This window comes from Lepisosteus oculatus, chromosome 12 (genome assembly GCF_040954835.1).
Source record: "Lepisosteus oculatus isolate fLepOcu1 chromosome 12, fLepOcu1.hap2, whole genome shotgun sequence".
Classification (NCBI taxonomy): Eukaryota; Metazoa; Chordata; class Actinopteri; order Semionotiformes; family Lepisosteidae; genus Lepisosteus; species Lepisosteus oculatus.
The window spans coordinates 877,159-894,208 of NC_090707.1; the positions used below are offsets into that span (position 1 = coordinate 877,159).

At 38.6% G+C, this 17,050-nt stretch overlaps 1 protein-coding gene across 2 annotated transcripts in view; it reads left to right on the forward strand.

The window, feature by feature from the left end:
• The window catches only part of thsd7ba (thrombospondin, type I, domain containing 7Ba), a 191,792-nt gene that overhangs the window by 115,521 nt on the left and 59,221 nt on the right, over window positions 1-17,050 (forward strand). For both annotated transcript variants that reach the window (XM_015358247.2, XM_069196635.1), the window contains 4 exons: window positions 1,151-1,385; window positions 10,397-10,512; window positions 12,970-13,102; window positions 14,031-14,134. In XM_015358247.2, the coding sequence (XP_015213733.2) occupies window positions 1,151-1,385; window positions 10,397-10,512; window positions 12,970-13,102; window positions 14,031-14,134 (588 nt within the window). The remainder of the gene's footprint in view (window positions 1-1,150; window positions 1,386-10,396; window positions 10,513-12,969; window positions 13,103-14,030; window positions 14,135-17,050) is intronic.

Here is a 17,050-nt window from a genome sequence, read left to right on the forward strand (position 1 = left end):
TATTTGAGAGGCTCAGTCTATGTTCCTCTGGCTGTAACTGGAAAGCACACACTGGGCTGCCAGTCAAGTAGGGAGACAGAAAAGGGTAGAGGAAGCTGTCTCTGGAGAACATTAACTCCACAGTAGTTGAGGATCAGCTTTATGAGCAGAAAGAGAGATAGAGAGATCCACCACCCAAAACCATGAGTAATATCCTTAACCTGTAACCCTGTAACCATATCTACAGGTTTTGCCTAGAATGCACATCAAAACTTGTGTCAGCAGTAGGGAATACTGAGTTTAATGCTTCACAACTCAGCGAAAATCGATAGGTGGCACCTGTGTTGTGTTACATGTTAGATGTTAGTAAAATGGTAGCTTCATTTAATCTGTTTAATCTGACTTGAGAAGTCATTTGAATTAATTTGTCATGTACTGTGAGTTGCATTGTAGCTTATACATGCCTGGACTATATATTGATCAATATTTGGTATCTAACCTGTTAATATTACTACTTGTCATTGAGGTACTGTAACAAGAGGGTAACACAGAGCTCTTTTTAGAGCATTTTTAGAGCTAGCCCAATGGGAAGAAATAACTTTAGGGTTTAACCTTTCCCTTCCCAGTCTTCTGTTCCATATTAGCATCCTTGGAGAGGGCTCTCTGGGGTTTGCCTGCACTTTAACATGTCTACCTACTGCAAGAGACAGCTCTTAGCCAGCTACCAGCGGGATCTAACCAGAGAATGATGTAATATGGTCACTTTCATGATGGAGAGTTTGTTGGTGTCCTCACAGTGTGTGGTCTTTTCTTTGTAATTTTCTCTGCCTCAGCTATACTTAAAGAGACAGATAATTAACTCAAATGTGCAAATTGCACACTTTACCCTCTCATTACCTTATATAGCCCATTAACCCCACATGCTTTCCTAAACAGTGACAGTTGCCCTATTACACCTCCATTACAATTTACTTTTCTCAATTTGCTTTCTTTCATTCTTCTATAGTTAATCTTGCAGTTCATGGAATTAATTTTCTTTAATTGGATCCTTTTCTTTTTTAATTATTTTATAAGGTTATTTATTTCTCCTTACCTTTGTTGCAATTGAATTGATCAATGATTTATGCCAGTGCTGTGTAACCTTTGATTTCCTCCTTTTTGTTTTACTCAGAGGGAGAACCATGCCCAGCGGCTGTGGCCCTGGAAGAGTGGAGGCTGTGTAATGACCACCCATGCTCTGCTTTTTACTGGGAAGTTTCATCCTGGGGAGACTGCATTGAAGACTCCTCTGTGACCAACCTAAATGCTACCAATAACTGGAATGGCAGACCAGCCTGTGCGATTGGTGTTCAGACTCGCAAGGTCACCTGCATGAAAGTCAATATCGGGCAAGTTACACCCAAAAGGTAATCCACAGGCTTTTGGATGCAATTTCAAATTTAAAAAGAATTCATATTGAACTGGAATGGATATGATAGATGCACCAAACATTGATTATTAGAATGTAGTTTAGACTGGACAAGCATGATATGCAATTTTACAGTGAAGGTAATGAGTGTCTTTTTTTGTTCTGTTCTGCACAAGGAAATGCTTCATTTGATTTTTTGGATCAGTGTTGCAGTTTACATTAGTTTCTGTAGTGTAAGGTAGATTAAAGGAGGAGAACCAAACTTTAATGTTCAAAACTGCCAAGTACTATTGCACTTCTCCATGCCCCCCAGACTGCCCTACACAAACACTTAAGGACCCCAAAGGGAGGGCGATGCCCTGGGGTACCACGGAAACAGTGATAAGTTACCCTCATCTTGACCCCAGTGCTCACAGAAACTTCCAATCCCAGGGGTCCTTCCTGCTTAACACTCGGTGGAAACAGCAAATGCTACATTATTTTATATTCCAGTATTTCATATTTTGCATTCTGAACTTACGGGAAATGCCATGTTGTATTTGTATTCGGCAGTTCAGTTAGTTGACTACAGGTCATCAACTCTTTAATACAGAGCTCCTGTCTTTGTTTGTCTTTGTAATAAAATATATAGATCACTATATTTTACATCAATGCAGTTCTATTACCAGCAATATCAGCTTGCTATCCACAGCAAATATGAGCAACCTATTAAGAAAATAGTCAGGTTGGCTTAAGAAGGGGATGCAGTTACAGCAAATCAGCCAGCAGAGGTTGCTATATGGTCTCTTTTTTGTATAAAGCCACACTGGATATCCATTATCTAATTGTTAGATTGTTGATTAAGGGTGTGGATTGAGCGTCCATTACCAGGGGGCCATGACTGCAACAGTCAACATCCAAGAGTCTGCCGTCCCGCAGCTGGTTTTTGGGTCATAGCCAAGAGCAGCTGCTGGAAGTTGGCCATGGTACTCTGTTGAACCTCCTGCAATGGGAGAGTGCCTCCCTGTGAGACTCTCTCCAGCAGACCACCAGACACAGAGACTGCAAGGTGCCGCCCCTGGATAAACTGCATCAGCAATGCACACAACTGTCCAGTGAACTGGGGGTGTAAAGTGAGGCCCTGCAGAACAGCAGATAGCAGGGGAATGAGTCCCTGAGTGGGGAATAAGGTGCAATTCCTATCAGCAAGACTAGAGACAGATGGTGATGCACCTGGGTCTGAGCCTTCAGAAGAGAGGGGAGATGATACCTGGCACTGTCTTTAGAGGACAAAGGAGATGACCTACAGTTACTGCCCTGGGTTGAGCCCAGGGAAGGTGAAGATATACTGCAGTTATCCATCCTTTATGAAAGACCTTGTAGAGGTGTAGAGATGGAGAGAGAAAGTGTAGGTAGAATGTCTAGCCCAAAAGCCACTGAAAGAGTGAGAGCCCAGTGAGTCCACAACCTCTCCTTCAATCCTGAGGTAGGAGATGATGTTTCCTGGACAACAAAACGACTCTTGCTGCAGGCCCTGTCCTGTCTGTAGGAGACAGCATGCCCCGGAGAACAGTGCTGCTATCCTTGCAGTTTGTTACATGGACAGTTCTCTCTGAAGTGTCAGTCTAACGGAAAGGTTGTCATCTGTGTGGCAACCAGCCTCCAAGAGGAAAGCTGGAGCACCTAGCCAGGAACTGATAGTCTTCAGCTGACCTTGGATGGATGGTTCATAGTGGAGTGTATTTTACCCAGAAGGATACCTTCTCCAATTCAATCTGTCCTTGTTTGTAGCAGGCTGATACTCTCCCCATTGGTGAGAGCTGAGGGGGGATTTGTGGCAGGGTTTTTATAAGGGGGCTGCTTTTACTGCCAAATGACCTCTTATTATTCTGAATAGCCACAATGGGTTCTGAAAATGCACATTCTCGCATGGGTATAATTAGTTTTGTCTAGTACATAAAGGGCATGCTCTGTGCTAGTGGTGGTTAGGAAGTGCTTTTCTTTTTATGTTAAAACCTGTAAAACCTGCAATATCTTCATTCCATTGACTGTTCATCAGACATCAGATGGTTGGTGTTTCCTTATACTTTCCCTCCCTGTGGTCACATATCACTCACTGTGCCTGTTGTTAACCAGTCACTCTACAACACTACACAGGGCAGAAAATTGTTGCTCAGTGTTAACTGCAGCAGTTAATCCTTTTTAGCAGAATCTTCAATTATCTTTTTATTGCTTACAACTAACATTCCCAGTACTGCCTTCATTTACTGCTGCTCATAGACATTTATTTAATGAGCTTGTTCATTTGTTTTAGTTTCTGAAAGGTGTATTGTGGACTTTTTAATGGAAGTTTAATTTTTCCTAATGTAAGAGAATTCATACTTCTCTCTATTACACTTAGATGAACTAGACGTCAAGATAAGTTGCCGGTATTTTCCATGTTTCATTAATAGAAATGATATTGGATATACAGTATCCACAATTTAGACACAAATAGGTTATATAATATTCATCTATATTTATAATATTCTTATATATTCTTCAGTAGGGTTTTTACTTTACACTTCCTGGTCAAGTGAATAGAGCATGAATAGCACCCCAAGCAAAGAGTCTTTATGATCAATAATAACAAAACTGAATAATAACTAGTTCAAGTACAGTAGGCAGTTGCGTCAGCATGAGTAGGCTGCAAAGGAACAGGTAATAGTTTATTCCATGCTGAAAGGAAAATATAAAAAAGACACAATGTTTCGGCTGTGCAGTCTTCTCCAGGTGTGCTTCAGGTGTGTCTCTTTTTCTTTTCCATTCAACATGGAATAAACCATCACCTGTTCCTAAATAATAACTATATTAATAGATAATAAAACTGAATTATATTCAGTACTTAAAGAAATATATACGTAGGTGTGGTAGAAACCATTTATTTCAGTGCTTAATATTCTCTCAGTCCTGAAGCAGTGTTCATCTGGGCTGTGAAGGATTATTTTTAGAGCCTGAGATGGCATTTCAGTTTGAGATCAAAGCACTGCGTTCTTCCATGGGCCAGCTTTGTTGTGCCACACAGGAGCCTGCAAGTGAAATGGTTTCAAAGCTGCCCCAAATCACATCATTGATCTGTATGACACTGTAATAAGGCAGTAATGAGATACTCTTTCACTACAAAACATTTGATAATTAACACAGACAGTGCCAAAATGCTAGAAGTGGTTTTGAATTATTAGAATGACGGCATTTTTGTAATATGGCATAGCTATAAAATTATTTGCAGTATCCTAGAAAATCATTTTTATTTGCTCTATCAGGAAAGCTTATTTAAAAATTTACCCATAGATAATCAGATGTTTGACCTTCTTAAGGGTTAAAATAATATCATATTTGTATGAATATGTCCTTGAAGGGAATTATCCTAAAAATGTGTTTCCCATGGGTGATTCAATGCTACTCCACAAAAGACGAAAGTGCATACAGTATACTGGGTTTAGTACTGTATGTGCTCTGCAAGTTAAAGGTACCATATTAGTGTCATGCAGCATTAACGTATATACAGTATACATAGTTCTCGTTTCCGTTTTTCTAATTTATTTATTTTTCATAGTATTAAAATGTAGTCTGTATAATTATTGCTGTGGAGACTAAAGTCTCCAAACTGTAAACATTCACACGGTAAAGGACTAATCGGCTGTTATGTTTCACTGACATTTTGGTTTAGAAAAAAACATTTGATGAGCTTCTTAATGACCCTCATCCCCTTATAACCACTGTTGGTATATACTCTAGTGGAGACTAATGTGCTTTAACCATTAGGTAAGCTGAGAATCTCTGTAGTCTGACATTCATCTAGTAGCAAGCACAACTCAGAGATTCCCTTTTCATCTCACCAGTATCATTTTGTTAGTATCCCAAACAAGGGAGATGGTACTAATTACAAAGTACAGCACTAATGAGACCAGAGAGTTCAGATCAGCCCGCATGTGTCATTCTCCTAAGCAAAACGATCACCCTGTTAAACATTAACAGACCTTGTCAGAACTTCGGAAAGTTAATTAAAATTGTAAAGATTAATTGAGATTAATTGTGCGAGATAAAATGGGCCTCCTGATCATGTTTTTCTGCAGGAGAGTGGTTGGGAGTTCACACTGCAGTGGTTTATTAACCTAGCCTTATGGTCTAACTGGCAAGTGTACAAAAATAAATTAAATAAATTGTACAGTATGTACTGTAACGAGATTATGTGCTACATCAGACCTCTGGAGGATCCTCCCAGGACCTTGTCTACACAGCCCACAAATCTGTCACTTCAAAAAGGTGTCTGTAGCTAAATGGACCGGTCTTGTTATTTTTGGGAGACAGTCATTGTATGAGGTGAGGTAGGACTCACCCGCTTAGAAAGAACCCAGAATGGTCTGAGAGAGATGTCAGGTTCTTGAATGTATTCCCTGGATATTAACTCCAAGAATGGATTTGGTCTATCTGTAATGGATTTGATACTTAAGCAGTCTCATTGACATCGGAAGTGACATCTGCAGAAATGAAGTAATAGGACCTGAGTGGACCTTTGAAAGGTTACAGTAGGTCATCTCCTTTGTCCTCTAAAGAGCCAAGCGTGGGCAGTGCCAGCTATAATCTCCCCTCTCTTCTGGAGGCTCAGACCCAGGTGCATCACCATCTGTCTCTAGTCTTGCTGATAAGAACTGCACCTTATTCCCCACTCAGGGACTCATTCCCCTGCTATCTGCTGTTCTGCAGGGCCTCACTTTACACCCCCAGTTCACAGGTTTCTTCTAGAGACACTAATCCAAGGCAGCTTCTTTGAAGCTGACCATTAAAACTTTATTACAAGTTTGGTACAGTTACAAAGAAACAGCAGGAGGCAGTTTCTGAGATTGCCGGAAACAGCTCCTCTTAAACTGTGATTATCAAGTGGATGATAAGATCAGTCTTTGATATTTCTCTAAGAATTAACTCTGGGTTTAAATTGTGAGTTTAACATAAATACATATAAAAGGCAAAAAATAAATAGCTAAGAAACCACTTTTCTATCACTAAAGTGTGGTACATTCATTTTGAAACTACAGGAATGTACTTTTGTGGCCTGTATACATTTACTGAAATCAAAGGAGAAGTCCATTGTATATTTCTCAGGACACAGGATCTGTGTGCTCAAAAACCCACTGTTCTTGACAGGCGTGTGCTCAGCACTTGTGGGGTAGCAGCCTTATATGGGTCCACAAACACACGGTCATAGGTCCTGAGCACTTCGAGAAGGTTCTGCTTTCTCCCATGTGCTTCTGATTAGAACTCTGCTCCTTACATCCCCACCACACTTTTGATCAATTAATTTGCTAACAATCTAGCCAATATTGACTGATGTGTGAGACCATCAGAACGATGGCAAACAAAAGATCATTCACATAGTCTTGCTCATTTTGTTATTTAGTAGCAGAGTCTGAATCCGGAGTTTTGTACAGCTGATTCTTGGAGGATTTGCTTATTCCAGATGCTTGCAACTCTTTGTGTAAAGAAGCACTGTGTAAAAATGGGCAGGTAGGAGGTAGGGATCCTGTGCAGGACTCAGGAGAGAGAGAACACCAATCCAAATCGCTAAACAAAACATATTCCAGGAAACAAGCAAGGAGGTCAGAAAACGAGAGGGACAACTAGAGGGCAACAACCTGAAACGGAAGACTAAACGAGGGGCAAGGGGTGATACTGTAGGTACAGTACATGGCTTACGGGGTGAGCATTTGTTAAACACAGTGTGGGTGGGAATGCGAGACAGGTCAGAGACGCATGCAAAATGCGTAACACACTGTCTGTTGTCCGTAGCCGATTGATTCCCTTTACATTTCTATTTGTGACCCGGTGTACATATTATTCTTCTGAATGTGAAATACAGTAGTCCCTGTCTACACCTCTTAGGATTTTATATATGACAAAAACTGGAATCTTGTGTGAACCAAGATGACTTTTAGGACTTCTGGTTTGTTACAACTTTCTAAATCTTCTTTACTTGAAACTACACAGTACTGTATGTGAACTAAAATGAAACATAGTAGATTTTTTAAAAGCAAAACAATTTCTTTGACAAACTCTAAACATGATAATGAAAATAAATATATTTTCTTACGCAAGCTGCTTTTATTCAGAGATTATCTAGCCACTACATACAGTATATTCACTCCAAATATGGTAGGTAGCATTCAAGTAATGATACAATTTAGTGTTCTTAAATAAATTATATCTGTGTGACTACCTTTTTTTTGTGCAAAATTCAAGCTGTTGTTGGGGGAATTGCTGAGCCAATTGACTTGAAACTAAACAGATTTCATCATACACAGACTTGTTGCAGTCCTGTAATCTGTAGATTGTGGTAATACTTCATATACCAAGACTTCGTATGCTTGGGAAAATATGCTCTACACAACTAGCTATTTGTTTTCAAAACTACTTTAGACAATCAATTCCAATAAACATAGTTGGTATTATATTACTGTCAAAGTATTTACAACACAGTGACATAGGGCTCCTGCTCAAATCAGTTTGTCCCCTTGTCGACATACAACCTAACCACTAAAATTTTCCCTTGCCAAAATTTGTTCAGCAGAAATTGACTGATAACTTTCTGGGGCAGTGCAATTTAAATATTGCAATGTGGGGTGGCTGCATAATTCAAGACACCTGTCCCACCACCAGTGTTTTTATGACTATTTAATCTGTATCTGACAGGTTTCATCAAAGCTCAAACCTGATAAAGATTAGCACCTCATACATCACAGCGGTTCCCCATACTCACACCAGGTTATCGCATGTTTGGAAAATCTGCCCAAATGGAAACTTTGGTCTTACAAGCTCTGCCAGCATCTAGATTTGTTTATACTTCTGGTGTCTTGCAACACTTTGTGGGAAGGGACTTGCTTGTAAAGCTTTAGAACTTCATGCAGTTTTTTTGATCTCTAGATAACATCTACAAGAATAAAAATACAGAATGTATAAAAGGAAGAACTCCATGTGTGAATAAATCTTGGCTCTCATTCTGACAGATTCTTTTCCTTAGAACAATATCCAAATGGCCCTACCTTCTCCATTTTAATAATAAAACAAAATGTAAATTATAATTTCAATTGGAGACCTCCGTCTTCTTCTTCCTCTTATTTTTTAGTATGGGGGCATTGAAAGTTCCAGTTAAGACTATTTTTTTGTTTAGACTATTAAATCAAAACTCACATAATAACAAATTTAAATTGATGCTGTAAAACCTTTAGATAAAGCATTTATCACATAGTATGTCTTTCAAATGTAATTGATTTTGTGAAAAAAACATGGTCCACTAGCATTTTAACAGGCAGTCTATTTTTTCCTGCTTATTGATGGGAGCATGATTATTAAGGATGTAAGAATACCATTATCAGCATCAGTTTGTCAAATGATAGGATTTCAGAATTTAATTCATTTAGATTAAATATGGTCCAAACAGACACTTGCCCTTTTCAAAATACAGGCTGAAATGCACAGTGGAAATGAAAATTGTACTGAACATGTTATTTAATCGTTTACTATAATCACGTATTAAGCAGTTTAATGTGGATTGGTTTGTTTGAGATCTTTCCTGTGAGGTCTGTGGCACTGAAGCAAGCCAAAACAAAGCAATAAAGATTTTTAAAATCAAAGAATGTAGAGTAGAAAAAGAAGCTGAGTTGAAAGTCTCCAGTTCCTTTTTAAGCATTTACAGATGAGCACATAGTACTTGACTGTTCTGCATCAATTTTTAAGGGAAACCATCTGATGATGAAATGTTGAGTAAAACATCCTGGCTTTACTGGACTGGCTGTGCCACAAACCAGTGATGAAATCGTCTTCCCAGGTGCAAATGAATGTTAATGGCAGAGGCGAAAGTCTTTTCCTTTCCTGCTTTTGAGCGAATGCAGATCACGGAATTACTTACTCAGAACACTTTGCTGCTTTTTCGTTCCTGTCAATGTTCTGTTCAGAAATTAAGTCTTTTCTTCTGTATGGATTTTTAATAGAAAGATTAAAAGAAATTGTCCATGTGGCAGTAAGTGGTGTTGGCTGCAGGCAGTATTTACATTCACTGAGCCACTCAAACATAATGACGGTTTTCTAAATCATGATTTCACAGCACTTGCTCTGTCCCTGAAGACCTTTTGTCCCTGTCTATTGAGTTTCATTCTTTCTGGTACAACAATACTAGCAAATACTCTTATTGAATATGGATTTCGTTACTGTTCTCTACCGATTTCCGCTATGACTTTAATTTGAATATTATTTCTTATGTTAATGCATGCAAAATAATTATGCAAATAATAATAATTCTGTAACTTTGCACAAAGCTATGGGCCTATCTTGGGAGTTGGCTTGTACCCATTGTTTTTGACGCAAGCTATTTGATCTTGTTCTCCTTTAATTTAGATCGTAATTTGTTCTAAGGTATATTGGATACCCCAAAGCACAGCTGCATGAACCCCTTTTTATTTTTGTTGTCTTTTCTGCACCTCTGCATTCTGAGAGGATTTGTAAATGAATATGAAACACTAGAAGGTCACAATGTTTTTTATTTTATCCTGTTTCTACTTGATTGTGTTTACAAACATCACTTCATTTCTGCATTTGTCTTTAGTGTTTTACGATTTATTGAAATGTATATCTAAAACTAGGAATGACTGAAGAAAAAAATTAATTGGTGCTAGGGGACACTCCAATATTTGAGACTCAGCACTGAGTATCCTTCTGTTGTGATGCACAAGGGCACTCATAACACAGGTGCTGAGAAATACTGTTCAAGCTGTGTTATGCAAAGTCTGAAAAGACTTTCAAAAGTGTGTAAGTCTGACAGATAGCACTCCAAAGCATTCCCTGTCATTACATTACTTCTAAAATCTGTCAGCAATTGATTCCAAAAGGCGAGAAGTAATTCAGTTTATGAACTGACAGAAGAATAAATTGTATTTGTCTTTGCTTTGAATCGTTATTTTGTTTGAAACATGAGCTTTTTATTTTTTATGTGAAATGTAGGTGTCCAGATTCAACGCGGCCAGACGCAATTCGCCCATGTTTGTTACCCTGCAGGAAGGATTGCACTGTGACACCTTTCAGCGAATGGACTCCATGCCCTACTGCATGCCAACCAGGTATTGTTTCAACTAATTCATCAACAATCATTTATTTGTATAGGAACAAGTAATAGGTTTATTCCATGCTGAAAAAAAAGAAGAAAGAGAACACAACATTTTGGCCGTGGAGCCTTCTTCAGGTGTGTGAAGGTGTCTTATTATAATTATAATAATTTATTATTATTTATTATTGCATCACATCACACAGCTGTGAACTTCAGCTGTAACTGAAGATCCTTAACAGGGTAAAGGTTTGCTTCCTGGGCTGGGTCCTCATATCATTGCATGATTCACTTGTGCTATTGCAATGAGCCTTACAGCCAGTAAGACAAAAGTCATTCTCTTAGCTTAAATTCAGTTAAAAGGCACAGAAAGACCTCACAGAGGTATTGTATTAGTGTGGTGGCTTAAATTCAGTTAAAAGGCACAGAAAGACCTCACAGAGGTATTGTATTAGTGTGGTGGTATGGCAAACATCAGTATAGTGCAAAAGATAAATTCAGGATCAGACAAGTATAGACATTATCAAATTTGCAGGAAGCAAAAGCTTGTTTTGGCACACAACACAGTGATTTCCTGGTATTCTCGATATAACCTGGGAAAAACAATCCCTTGTTTTTCAATTTCTCAATTCTCCTCTCTTGGGAGTAAGTCTGTTGTAGCATCTTTCACAGTGGTGACAGCTTGCCCTCTCCCTGAAACTTTAAACAGACAGATATACAGTACAGTGTATTCCTGCAACATGCTTCTGTAATTTAAGAGCAGACAGCTTTTGGTGTGTGGGTCTCTAAGGGCTATTGCATAGCAAAACTCTTGTTACATCCTTGGGCTGTTCTTTAAATTCCTTCATTTGATGATTGCTTCTATAAAAGTTTGAAATACAGTACAGCAAGGGAAGCTGTCTCAAAACAATAAAAAATAAAAATAAAAGAACTACAGAGTGCTACTGAGGCCTGGCTTTGACTTGATCTCCAAATGATTTGATGTTGAATGCCATATTTTAACAGTTTGATAAATACTGCTACAGTATATTAATGCACAGTTATTGTAAAATATCATTGTGTATTGGGTCTTACTATAAAGCAATTTCAGTAATGTATTAGGAGTTTAATTCTAAAAGATAAAGAGGCTTCCTCTTTGAATAACATTTTGACTAATTATTTCTAAATTCTAATCTTTGGACCAGAACAAGTCTGGATGCTCTCATTTGTACTTTAAACCAGTAAGACCTTTCTTGGAGCACAGTGAACATAAGTCAACACAAAATTCCAAGTAACATCTAACTAATGTCTAGCATCATTTTAAAATGACTTGACTTGCTTTTATGCTCTGAACAAAGTGTCCAAGTATTTTCCTGGCCTTTTTCATCGCTGCTCTGCATTATCTATTTGGAGAGTGATGTCAACATAAAACTCCTTCTTTCCCATGTCTTGCTTCCTCCAGCTAATATCACTCATTTCACATCTGAAATTCACGTTCTAGCTCTCTGCATGTAATACTTTATACTGAACAACATTCAATTCATTTTAACAGGTGTCATTTGGTTCTCAGTTGTGTCTACATTTTCTTGTATTGCTTTGCACTGCTGCAAGATAATTTGCATCTCCACCTATTTTTGTAACATCTGTGAATTTTGATCACTATACAAGAGATCATTAATGTCAATTAGGATTATTGCCTTTATGACCCAAGTTGGGGTATGCCAAAAGACAAATTCCTAATACAAGAAATTGTATATGGCCAATAAAGTCATCTTATCTTGTCTTGATGGCCTCACTCCAGTCTAACGAAAAGGACTTGGTTGGCTGTGTTAAAGCTACTTACTGGATATTAAGTGTTATACATGTATAAGTGCTATACATTCTAAAATGAGGAAAGCAATAAAAAGTTTTAAAAAAATAGGATATATGGTGAAACGAATCACTGATGGGTGTTAAAATTGGGCAATGCCTTCATTTAAAATCCTGGGACTTAAGGCTAGGTCTTTAACCAAAAGGCTGGAGGAACTGAACCTTTCTAGTTTTGGACAGAGAAGACTATGAGTGTGGACCTCGTTGAAATACTCAAAAGCTTTGAAGGCATTTACAAAGTCGAAGTGGCGGTCTTTAGAACTAAAACAAGAACAAGAACTAAAGGAGACAAACAAAATCTATGTAATTAAAATTTAAGGCTGTGTGGAGTCAAGAGGCACTTCGTTATGTAAAGGATGGTGGGAGTGTGGAATAACCTGTCAATACTATGGGTTCTCCTGGAGCTAGATGGGCTGAGTGAACTCTTCTCGTTTCTCATTTGAAACCTTTCTTATGTAAATGAGGTAGGGCCAATGTAAAAGACTGCCTTTCTTTTATGAGACTATATTAAATTCTGTTCCAACTTTGACTTTTGTCGATTTATATTTATATATATTTGTGCTTTGTATGTATGTTGGTGTAGCGTATGGATATGTTTATGCTGTGTGCATATTTTATTTCCCAGCCAATGCAACTGCACCTAAACAGTCCCGCTACAGGATTGTTATCCAGAAATCAGCCAATGGGGGGCAGGAATGTCCTGATACTCTACACGAGGAAAGGGAGTGTGAGCCTCTTCCTCTTTGTCCGACCTACAGGTAAGTATTTTTTAGCAAACAGAGCAAAATCTCAGTACTGAAATAGTTTGGTGCACTAAGCAGGGGTCTCAGACTCAATTCCTGCAATTTCTGCAAGATTTAATGACTTCTAGTTTTTGTTCAACCTGAGCTCAGATTTCAGTTTAATTATTTAACTGAATAACTTCAATCCTTCTAACCAACAGTAAATGTCCATAAAATAAATCCTATACTTGTCTGAAATGAAATATGTACTGTAGGTTGAATGATTCAGGTTAGATCTAGTGAGGATACTAGATCCTCCAGAAATTGAGTTTGAAACACCTCTGTACAAGCTAAAATTTGAAAAAAACTACAATGGAGACCATTTGTTCTAAAACAAGGTTCATACTATTTTCAAAATGTTTTTTTCTACAATTGTTGTATTTACTGTAATTTTCTCAGCGCCTTACAGGAGTATAGAGCTTCCTGTGATTTGGACAGCAAGCACAATGCTTATTGTTGCTGTCCACTGTGCTGCATGTATTCCTAAAATATTTTCTCCACACCCATTTTATAATTTGTATATTTTTATTCACATTATTTCACATAATTCACAAAAATTAATGTGACAGTAAAGAGTAACAGTAAGAGATGTGTTTTATGATGCATTTTCCTAAATACATTTTCCGCTTTCGTTTAGCATAACAGAACGTGTTATTGTTCTTATTGGAATACAGTAGTTTTAGTTTTTTTCTGCACAGAATATACATGTGTTTTATGTTAAATAATGCGCTTGCGCATGGTGTTTCAATGATATGCACCACACAGTGGCCGCAGTAAGTAGCAATGTTTATTTTGCAGCCTTTCAGTTTGTAACCAATTTATTGTTTTTGCTTCTGTGTAACTAATACATGGTTGTTAGTATAGCTGGTGTAGGTCGTGAAGCATATTTTGGTTTCCTTCGTAGGTGGATTATCCACAAGTGGCAACAGTGCACAATTGTGCCAGACTCAGTCCGACAAGGAATAACTGGAGTTGGGGAGTCATGTGGGCGAGGTCTAGAGGCGAGAGGTAAGATTCAGGCTAAGATACATGAGTTCAGATTCTCTCTGTTGGACAAAACAAAAGTATTGTATACATATATTTTAGTAGACACATGGAACCACAGAAAATGAATGAAACATTTTAAAAAGAAAGACCTTGGTGGCAGGTTTATGTTGAATAGAAGCAATAATATGGAAAATAAAATACTGACATAAAGTCCAGAGTTTGTAATTTCCTGTTAGTCACTGGATTTGTGTGCTTAATAGAAACAGCACCTGTTGTTGTCTGGAAAGTGTCCTTTCCGGACCCTATGCAGACAACATAATCCAGGGAAAGTGAAGAAAACATGGGGAAAAAGGCATGCAGGAGACGGGAATGAAAACAGGGGGGCGTGTCCATGGAGTGCTGGTGGTCGGGGGAGGTGAGACCGAGGCAAACAATCCAGGGATGAGTCCAAAGAGAGTTCCAAAAACCGGGCAAAAGTCCAAGGCCAGGCAATCCATCCCAGACAGACGATTAAAAACAAGAACCAGGTCGGGACCGGCAGGGGAAACAGGAACAGGAACAGAAACTTAAAACCATAACGGAGCCAGGTGCATCCAGGTCCCTGGCTCGCATGATGCGGGAACCAATGCAGACAGATTAGCATCAGCGTCTGGCTTTTAAGGGGGAACTGAAAAGGGGCTGGAACAGGGAACAGGTGCGGGAGATAAGTAACAATCAAGGAAAGGCTGGAGCGCCCTTAAGAGGAGGGGTTTGCGATCGTGACAGTTGTATGCTTTTATAATTTACCTTATTCCATTTAACTTTGTTTTACATAAAGGAAAATGTGCATGTGGCTTTTATCCTTGGCTTGCAGTTGTGCAAGCTATTGTGCAGTTGTGTACCTAGCCTTTGTCTTTCCTAGGTACACAACTGCATCTTCTGTTTAAACCTGGCTTTCAATATACCGTGCTGTCAGATTACCATATTTTCTACTCAATACAACATTACTGGCAGCTCTGTTGTTTTGTGTCAAGTTTACAAACCCTCAGTGACTAGCTCTTTGACAGAGCCCTTAATTTGACAACAGATAGTGTCAACAACATAAGGAACCTACAGTTTTGTCAGCTTCAAATGGATCTGGTCAGTGGGAAACTGTCATGTAATGAAACACAGAGCACGAGAACATGATTTAGTCACAGTAGTGTTGTTTTCATTAACGCACACACATCATCTGCGATGGCACCTCTTAGACAGGACTGCATTTCAAATTATTTTGGATTTTATCTCTAGGTTTTGCAGTTTAGTACACTATACAGCATTTACTATCCTGTCTTGCCGTGGTTTTTAAATATTTATTAATTTTAAAATATTTGTGAGATAACACATAGGAATGTAAAAAACAAGAATGTCCGTTGTCTGAAATAATTTGTTTAACCTCATAGATTTTTAAAACTTATTAAGAATGTTGACAGACAGAGTGAATGATATGAATGATACATTTTATGCAGATGTGCTGAACACGAGAAAGGTTAGAAAAGAGAGGAGGCCATTGGATCTGATCCAATGTTCTGATCCAGATGTTTCTTGAAAGAAGACAGGGTATCATCTTCCACACTGTGTCTGGATAGCTTGTTCCAGACTCCCAGAACCCTTTGTTTAAAGACTGTTGTATTTTTCAATCATCTCCATCCTGCTGGACCTGCTGTCAGTAGGGTTTCAGAATCTGTGTGATTACCCGCTATCCTATATCCTTGAAACCTAGAAAGTGTAGAAATCTTTCCTGTTCCAGTGTTCGCCTGCACTAGAGTTGATTTAATAGTCCATAGCAAGATATTTCTGTCTCGCAGCCCAGTTACTTCTACAGTGTTTTGTTCCTCCTCTGAGGCGATCCTTCTCTCTATTTTTATTGTGATTCTTTTTATCCTGACTTGAGGTCTGCTTTTTCCTGTGTCCCAACCCCATGAAAGCTGGCCTAATTCATTCTAATTCAAATCCAAATTCAAATTCAAAGGGCATTATTGGCATGAACGATTAATTGCAGTGTTCCCAAAGGAGATGCACTTAACACAACATATACAGTACAGTCCAAATATATTAATGGACATTTAAATACAACCCATAAAGCATTATTGAGAGACAGGCTTGCTGTCTGTTCCTCAGGCTGGGACAGGAGATCACATACTGGGCTGCAGCTCTATTGCATTTCCTAACCTCCCCCTTTCCCAGTGGTACTGGGAGCTGTTCTTATTCTGTCAGGAGACAAGATTTGTTATTTTAGAGAAGAATGTCTAATCCCTGAGTATTTTTCACAGTGCAGCCCTCTGTGGGCAGCCAGGTCTGCTTGTGTCCAGTTTCTGTGGCCAGGCTATGGTCATTGAGCCTGTCCTCTCTGGACAGCCATGTCTCTCTTTTCAAGTTTCTGTGGCCAGGCTGTGGTCACTGATCTTAGACTTACTCTATGCAGAATTTGTTTCTACCTGCTGTCTCTTAAGCTGATCAGATACTCAGCTAGTGTTTATTGTCTTTTGACACAATATAATTATATTCACTTTGTATCTCACTTTACGTCCATAAGGAATACATTTCAACCTCCTAATGCTAGTTTTTGATCAGTCAAACCACATCAGTGCTCTCTATTGGTTTCATTGGATTATATCAAATTGCCTGCCACACACTATTTAGTTGTGTGAGACATTTAAAATTTCTGTTAACTAAACGCCATTACAGTCTTCCTTGTTGTGAGGTATTAAAGTCAGCCCTATACAGTACCTGCTAAATAGTAATAATAAAGAAGTTATACAACATACAGGACGAGTTCTGACCTTCTAGCAAACCCCTCTCAATCTTCCCCACACTGTTCCAAATGAGGTGACACTATAACCCACACAAGAGCAAAGCTTTCTCATTTGAGTCATTTGTTTCTTGCAATTTTCAAACGCTAGGTTTGTGATCTGAATG